General features: G+C 49.9%; 1 protein-coding gene across 1 annotated transcript; it reads right to left on the bottom strand.

Annotated features, from left to right (window-relative positions):
- Window positions 1-8,247: 8,247 nt before the first annotated feature.
- Window positions 8,248-8,694, bottom strand: LOC141027512 (two-component response regulator ARR12-like). The gene is made up of 2 exons (XM_073504577.1): window positions 8,547-8,694; window positions 8,248-8,450 (listed from the first exon to the last, which is right to left on the bottom strand). Exons 1-2 carry the CDS (start codon window positions 8,692-8,694, stop codon window positions 8,248-8,250), a joined length of 351 nt encoding a protein of 116 aa, XP_073360678.1.
- Between the last annotated feature and the right edge of the window lie 302 nt (window positions 8,695-8,996).

Genomic DNA, 8,996 nt, shown 5'->3' with positions numbered 1-8,996 from the left:
ACAGCGGCAGCAGCTCAGTCTGATCCAGCTAAGGATTGGGCACCGACCGCGTCAGCGGATCAGGCTCATCTACCGGAGGATCAGGCATCGACACCGGCACCTGCTCTACAAGGAGCACCATCTCCGGCAGCAGCAGCGGCTTCGGCACCTGCACCAACACTTGCACTTGCATCTGCTCCGGCCCGTGCAGCGGCAGCCGAACGAGCAGTTGCACTGGCAATAGACTGGGCTGCAGTTCGCACTTCATATACCAAAGTCCTTACAAAAACTGACATGTCCACCTTCTTGGTAAGCATTGGCTGCCCAAGTGTTTTGTCTTTTTTCTTTCCATGTTGTTTGGCATGATTCACTGTGTTGATCTAACTGTTTGGGTATGTCTTCTTGTTTGCAAACAGAGAATTCCTAGAGCAACGAGGGAGTCGTTCAACAATCCGGGCGACAGCGGCCGAGTTTCTCTTACCATGCGCAGCCTTGGTGTGAATGAACCTGCTCAATATACCATAAGTACAAAGGATGGTCGCATGATGAATGATGCTAAAGGATGGTCAAGGTCAAATCTAAATCATATCTTGCGGTAGGGGGTGATCTCAAAATTGAACTTTCTCGACAAGGAGAGCTGGTCCAAATCAACTTTGAAATTCTTCAGTAGCAGCACGCAACTGCCGAACTGATCTATCCTACGAGAGATTTTGATGTAATAATCTGGCATGGTGAAACAAGTGTCCTGTGTGTATAAGTAATACGACAGTATTATTTATCACATGGTATATCGTTGATAGAATTGCAACTCTCATTGCTGGTTAGGAACTGTCGTTTGATTTCATTCCAACAGCTGCCGTGCTTTATTCAATTTTGTGTATTCGCCTTGCGACAGCATCTAAAACCAGCACCGTACCGATCGCTTGCAATATGAAAAGCGCTGAGGTAGAACACATGGGCCCCCAAACATGCAAGGTGGGCCTGCGGCCGAAAGTCCAGAACCGTGAGTCTGTCTGAGTATTATATTCTCAGCTGAACCCCCATAATGCTTGTGCGTTGCACGTAACATCAAGATGCATTTGTATGAGTATTTTATCTTGTGAGCAAAAAGGATGAACGAGGAAGGCCTTATTTGCAAATGTGGAGAGGTGTGTGGGTACCTTTTTGCAAAATTGCCATCGTTTCCGTCCTATCCGTCACATATAAATCGGACGACCTATATTGCAGGATGGCAGGCACACCATCATCACCAACTCGTCTATACTGTGTTAAAAACAACTATGTTTTTTATAATTATATATGTTATATATATTCCCCTTGATTTTTCTTATGTATAAAGTTGTGATATAAAAGATTTGTATATTTCTTTACAGAGGGAGTATCTCTCTGTCAAAAATATATTTTTGTGTAACTAGTTACTCCTGTCTTTCTACATCCTTTCGCTGATATGTGGAGCATCCAGCAACGGGGTCCACGTGCCATATGCACAAATTAGAGTGCACAAATGCATGGTAGACACACCCCGGTCGTAGCGCCCCAGTAATGCCCAATGAGCCGTCAAATCACAACCCCCCTTTCCAGCTTTAGCAGTAAGCTGGACGGACGAAGCGGCAATATTTCATTGGGCCTGAATCCCCTTCTCCCTCGTCTGCTTGTTCAGAGAAAACCCCCTCTCGGTGATTGCATAGGGTTTTCTCATGGAGAACCAGGTACGAATTCTTCATCCATCCTCGATAAATCCAAGTCCCTTGGTCGCGCGTAATCCTAGGATGGCAGCCGCCGCCGTTGATGCATTTTTTTCCTACTGAATCTAGTGTGTTTCATTTGCAGTGCCCAAAGTGCGAGGACACTACAGGTTTCTGCGCCCTCGGCGAGACGCCACACTTGTTCCTTCTCATCCTAACACATGATTTTAAAACACGCACAGTATGTTCCTAGAATCCTCTTTTCTATCCGGGATGGTGGGTTTTTTTTAACATGCTGTCGACTAATTTGGAAATTTGGATTGCTATATTTGGATAAAAGGTACTACCAGTACGATGGTCACCACTGACGTGAAGGAGGAAGTTATTTCTAGATTTGGATAGGGAATACATTGTGTTCTCATATTATTTTTCCTGTTGTGCATTATTTGCTCTGCCAGAACACATGTACTCAAGATGCTCGGCCTTGCCATAACTGAATGCACTAGTTTAATGGTCACAGTGAAGACAAGCCATGGATATAAGTTCTGAGTTGGGTTCATGAACCAAGAAGATCCTGATTTTTTATGGCCGAACTTGGATAAACTTTCTCAAGTGTTACGGACTGAAAGTTGGCGCACGAATGTTGATGGAAATAGCAGAACCTGGTCTCATCTTCACTGCGATCTTCCACCCCGACGTCGTTCCAATTGTTCATCCATGTTAGTTTTGTATCTGGTTCTTGCTTGTTGCCTCGATTACTTCTTAATCCACCTATTCAGTCTAACTAATCACAATTTAACTTTAGAAGTAGCAACGAATCTCTCACGAAGATGCTACTTCTAACTAATATTTTCTTATAATTGGTGGCACGTGTAGGTTTTTTTAGATTTAAGCAGGCTGCTCGTTTGTTATTCTGTAAAAACTCGGCTGTTACTGATGGCACTGAAGTTGACTGGGACGACATCCACAAGTTCCTACACTTTATTGATCGTCTTGAGGTCCTTGTGGGGCGTTTCAATGGTGGAAGGCCACGTGGGAGATGTGTGCCACTGCTGCACTCGTTGAACAGGTCCAACTGTGTCGAGAAACTTATGGTACGAGCTGTTTTCTATTATATATGTTGTTCATAAACTATTGCTTATACACAGTTTTACAGTTGTGATCTTCTTGAAAGAGAAACTGCCCAGTTCTATTGTTCCTATACAGATGCCTGACCATGGTCGGGTCAGACTTGCGCTTGGTCACAACATGATGTTTATGTCGACCTACTCCATTCCCCTTGGAGGTGAAAAGATACTTATTCATGGGTGGTCTCAAATAATGAAGGCCCGTCCATCTTGGAGAATAGGACAGAAGATTATGTTCCTGCTTTTCCATGGCTCTAAAGCGCATATCTTGTTTATTGACCACATTGCGAGATGAAGCTGCTTTCAGAAGGTTGTGGATGCGCGGGGGGGCGCCTGGGCCTTGTCCTGGGGCTTGGCGGCCTCACCCTTGGTTAACTGTAGGCAAAGTAGCACTGTTCGAGGCGTGCTTTGTACGGTTGAACCTGTGTAAGTACTCATACTGCTTTCAGCTATGGTTGTTAAGTGCGCCTGCTGGTTTCAGTTAAGGTTGTTAAGAACTCCTCCTGCTTTTACAGTCTGTCATGTTTCTTCAGTCCTGTCTTCCTCCAGCCGCCAAAACCAAACCAGCGCCGGCGGGGCCGCCTGCTTCCGCCTCCCACGGCTGGCTGCACCTCAGCGCACGCATCACCGCCCCACCGTCTCCTAAATCGTTAATGCCGACGTCCGAGGCCTCGCCGTCGTCCTTCGCGCGCTTTGGTGCGCTCGCCGCGGCGCCGCCCTCTCGCGTTGTCAACATGGTCAACAAACAACAGGAATCGGCAGAAGTACGCGGAGAGGATGATAGTACAGGCCCACCATGTGAGCGTATGGAAAAATAAAATGCTTCCTCCTAGTGTTTTCCTGACATCTGGGACCCACGACATTGTGAGCGTATATAGTCAATAGACAAGAGAACAACACAAGATCGGCTGATACCTGGGACGTAGCTGCTCGAGCAGTATTTTTTTTGTTATTGTTGAGACGGAGCAGGGTTTGAACTGGGCTGTGGCCCGTCTAGCCCAGGCTTATATTTTTTGTTCACCATGTGACCAGCCCAGCTATTTTTTCTTTGTGAAAATGAGCCCAGTTTATTTTTCTGAAGAATACTCAATCCAGGCCTATTTATTTTTCTATGCCCTGATGGGCTGCAACTCTTTCAAGACGCCTGCAAATTTTGAAAGTAATATGAAATTGGTTGTAAATATAAAAACAGATGACAAATTGGCAATTACTTTATAATTTCTTAATTTTTTCACATTTTCATATTCCTATTTCACAGGGCATTAACCTAACTTAACTATATCTTCAAAGAACTTTAAATCTGGCTCGACATTTCGGTATTACAAATAGTTTGGAACCCACAGAAATATGCGAAATTGGCCCTGGCCAACCAAAAAAACAGACTACAATAAATTGCATAAGAAGTCGCAGTGAGCTATATATAAATTATTTAAAAAGGAGGGAATGGTCTGACTTATGGGCCTATTAAGTTGACGCGTATGCCAGATTTTGTAGTTATTATATACGTCAACAAACGATTCTAGCAGACGTAACCGTTGGATGTCAATCCAACGGCCGTCGTGTTTTTTCAATCTCTAATCTTCTTGCTCCAGCCGCCAAATCCAGCGCCGGCGGGACCGCCTGCTCCCGCCTCCCGTGCAGGCCTCACCGCCCCCTACTACTCCCACCACTGGCCAGGGCATCCCTCTACTCACCCACACCCCCTGTTATTCTGCGGCGACGGCAGCCTCACACCGCAGCCGAACCAGTGAGCCCTCGTACCCCTCTCAGCGTGGGCATCCACTGCCGCGTCTTCCCCGGCTCCGCGCCGTCCCCTTCCTAGGTCTCGTCGTCGTCCACCGCCCTGGTGCTCTCGGCGCGGCGTGGTCAACGTGGTCAAGGAACGACTTCCATCGGAAGAGTACTTTTGTGGAGAGGCTGACAGCTGGGTCCACGGCAGCCGCAAGGAAGTGCCTCCTTATTACGCGGAAAATAATTATTCCTCCACCTGAAAGCAGGGACCCACCGTACGGGCCACCGTATTTGGCGAAAAAAGGTTTCCCCCCTGACTGCTGGGACCCACAGGACGGGCCACCGTATTTTGCGAAAAAATGTCCCCACCGCTGTCTGCTCTGACCCACCGGTAGTGCCTCCTTATTACGCACAAAAAATGAATACTCCCCCTGCTAGCTGGGACCCAGTATAGTGGGAGGCTGACTTGTGGGCCTACTAAGTTGACGGGGACGGAGGGCTTTGTCAACTTAGTCAATATGCACGATTCTAGCTGCATTGACCGTACGATGTCCATCCAACGGCCGTAGTGCTTCTTCAACCTCTGGTCTTCTTGCTCCAGCCGCCCAAACCAGCGCTGGTCGTGCCTCGTGCTCCTGCCTCCCGTGGCCGGCTGCGATGCCGCGGAGGCCTCGCCGCCCCCTACTACTCCCACCGCTGGCCAGGCCATCCCTCTACTCACCCACACCCCCTGTTATTCTGCGGCGACGGCAGCCTCACACCGCAGCCGAACCAGTGAACCCTCGTACTCCTCTCCGCGTGGGCATCCACTGCCGCGACTTCCCTGGCTCCGCGTCGTCCCCTTCCTAGGCCTCGCCATCGTCCATCGCCTTGGTGCTCTAGGCGCGGCGTGGTCAATGTGGTCAACGACCGACTTCTATCGGAAGAGTACTGTACGTGGAGACGCTGACAGCTGGGTCCACGGCCGCAGCAAGGAAGTTCCTCCTTATTACGCGCAAAATAATTATTCCTCCACCTGACAGCGGGGACCCACCGGACGGGCCACCGTATTTCACGAAAAAAACATTTCCCCCTGACTGTTGGGACCCATTAGCTACATCTTCGCACACAAGGAAGTGCGTCCGGGCAAAAAAACGATTCGCCTCCCTGACTATTGGGACCCACCAGCTACATCTTTACATGCAAGGAAGTGCCTGACAGTCGGGACCCACCTGCTCGAAGCGTACGTAGCGTTGTCATTCTGGTCGCGAACGTGTACATACATACTGGTCGATGTAGAGGCGCGCACGTGTCGTAGTAGAGGCGCGCACGTAGCATGTACACGTGCGTACAGCGGCCAGGGTGCAAGAAAGTAAATACTGCCACGTACGTACATACGGGCGGGATCTCGAACGCCTACTCGCGCGTACGTACGGCCAGGGCTCGTGCACATGGCTGGGTCGGAACGGAGAAACAGCGTCGTCATCGTGTTCATGGGGAGCCAACCGGCTGGGTCGGAACGGAATGCGTTGTCGTGTTCATCGGGAGGGCTTGGACGGAACAACCGATGGAAACGAGGCCTGGCGTACCGTAGAACAGAGGAAACGACCTTGTGTTCGACCGGCCACGTTCAAAACGGGATCCTGTTCATCGGGAGGGGCCTGGCGTACCGCAAAACGGAGGAAACGGACCTCCTACGGTCGAAACGGGGGTCCTGTTGATCGGGAGGGGTGTGGCGTACCGCAAAACGGAGGAAACGGACTTGTGTTGGAGCGCTACGATCGAAACGGGGGTCCTGTTCATCGGGAGGGGTGTGGCGTACCGCAAAACGGGACCGCACGGGATACTGTTCATCTCTACCGTCGACCCCCTCCAGCCTCCACGGGCTACTGTTCATCCACTGTCGACCTCCTCCAGCCTCCACCTGCACTGTTCATCCACGGGCTCCTGTTCATACAGCCTCCACCGCGCGCTACTCCACCGGCTACTGTTCAACCAGCCCTCTCCACGGGCTCCTGTTCAACTACCCCTCCACGGGCTACTGTTCATCCAGCCCTCCACCGTCTACTATTCATCCTGCCCTCCACGGGGTGGTCCTGTTCATACTGCCCTCCACGGGGTCCTGTTCATACAGCCCCAACCGGCTCGATCGATCGGGGTCCTGTTCATCCAGAGGCAACACCACGGGGTCCTGTTCATCCACCCCCACCGCTGTTCATCCAAACCCCCCCCCCCCCCGCAACGCTCACTGTTCATCCAGAGGCAACACCACGGGGTCCTGTTCATCCAGAGGCAGCATTGATCGGCTTCAGTTAGGAGCAGTAGTGAAGGAATCGCTCGATCGGGTTCAGTTAACAGCCATCGATCGATCGCTCGGGTTCAGTAACGCGTAGCCTGCAGTGCAATCGCTCGGGTTCAGTTTGAGCCCAACGCCTCGCGCCCACGCGCATGCGTGTACGAGAGAAACGTGCATCGCTCGGCCCCGACCACCCACCGTAACCGGGAACACCCCGATATTTTCCTCGCCCTCGCTTCTACCACGGTTTTTTCCGTCATGGACGGCCCAAAGAATGTCATGCAGCTGCGTATCCGGCCCGCCCAGGACGAAAAGCCCATTTTCTGTCATGATTTTCTGTCATAGAAGTAGGACCCCACTACATCTATGATGATACCATGTTTTGTCACAATTATTGTCATAGAAGTGTCATAAGTATGACAGAACAAAAATTCGTTCGGCCCAAAATGTCACGGATGTGTGCTTTTTTGTAGTGTATGCACACCTAAGTAGCGCATTAATACGCTTTGTCCCGTAGTGCCGAGCGATAAGTTCGCGCACTGTACGCCTTTCCACCTCCTGTGTGCCACTGTGGCAACCCCCTTTCGACTATAAAAGGAGGCCCGAGGCATACTGGAGGGGGATTCAGCTCTTTGGAACTATGCAGCCACCGTAGCTAGTTCGACAGCTCAAGAACACTCTGAAATACACACCAAAGCAGGACTAGGGTATTACGCATCCTCGCGGCCCGAACCTGGGTAAATGATCTTTGTCCTAGCTCCTAAACCTGCTCTTCTCACAAACCCGCGCCCGCCAACCGTAGAAAGGATTCCAGTGATCTCATAGGTGTCGTTTCCCCGACAAGTAGTAATCTTAAAAATATCAATACAACATAGATATTTCTTAATTGTAGTATTCATGCCATTGGTTTGGGCAAGAAACCGACACTGCGTCCCCTACTAACTCATGTATCGCTCCACATCCGCTCTCCTACCCCACTCGCCATCCGATCAGACGGATGGTTAGATAGGATCCCATTGGTTTGGGCTAGAAACGGACACTACATCCCCTACTAACTCATGTGTTGCTCCACCTCCACTCTCCTACCCCACTCGCCATCCGATCAGACAGATGGTTAGATAGGATCCCATTGGTTTGGGCTAGAAACGGACACTACATCCCCTACTAACTCATGTGTCGCTCCACCTCCGCTCTCCTACCCCACTCGCCATCCGATCGGATGGATGAATGGTTAGATAGGACCCCGTTGGTTCGGACTCAGTGGGGATCTCGCTCTTAAGAACTCTTCCAGGTTAGAAATAGAGTGCGGGTGCCGTGCATGTGTAATTGGTTTCATAAAATCATCCAAAATATATAGGATCTCACATGCTGCCCAAAGAAATTAATACCCTCTCAAGGTATCTCCGAGATTGAGGAGTAAAAGTACGTTCTTAAAAACTATTGGCAGTGCTCATGGATGCAAAACACAAAAATTGGACTTTGGAATGAGAGCAGTGAGAGTACTGATGACGGGCAGATCCATCTCGAGGCGGATGAGCTCGAGGAGCTTGAAGCCGTCCATGTCTGGCATGCGCACGTCCCTGACCAGGTCGAACTGCTGCTTCCCGGCCATGAGCATCCTCAGCGCCATCTTTGCATCCATCACCGTCGTTGCTGCATAGCGGTAAGCATTATTCGCAGGGAAACAAATAGATCACAAGGCCCCGATTCTAATGGACTATGGCGAAGTGGAGGGATCAAGAGACTCACGTTGGTATTTGCAGCGGCGCAAGAGGGCTTCAAGTACCTTGAGGTAGACGCGGTCGTCGTCAACGATGAGGACGCCTAAACCCTCGAGAAACTTGTCCTGCGCCGCATCCTCCATCATCTGCCTTCGGTTCCCACCCATCATGACCATGTTGTCCGAACTTCTTCCCACCTGGAAAAGCAAACGCCATCAAGAAAAATACTGATTAAAAAACAAATCAGCACAAACCTCACAGCCATCTAAGAACACAACCCAAAACCTCTATTAGCTTCCTCGTCTCAGGACACAACTGAAGTTACTGAACAATCCGGATTCAGAGGAGTTACTGAACAACATATAAACATGTATTACATGAAAATTTCTAGGTGAAATAGATGACATCTATATGAGCATGTCCAACAAAAATACACCTCAACTAATTTCAAAAGCCCAGACTCGACGGAGTCCAGGAT

This window comes from Aegilops tauschii, chromosome 7 (assembly GCF_002575655.3).
Source record: "Aegilops tauschii subsp. strangulata cultivar AL8/78 chromosome 7, Aet v6.0, whole genome shotgun sequence".
Classification (NCBI taxonomy): Eukaryota; Viridiplantae; Streptophyta; class Magnoliopsida; order Poales; family Poaceae; genus Aegilops; species Aegilops tauschii.
This window is presented reverse-complemented; position numbering and strand designations above follow the sequence as displayed.

Bases quoted from the DNA above. Each gene is read 5' to 3' on its own strand.
- LOC141027512 (XM_073504577.1), bottom strand. From the start codon at position 8,694: ATGGTCATGATGGGTGGGAACCGAAGGCAGATGATGGAGGATGCGGCG. The intron at 8,451-8,546 runs GTGAGTCTCTTG...ACCGCTATGCAG, and splicing joins GCGCCGCTGCAAATACCAAC to CAACGACGGTGATGGATGCA.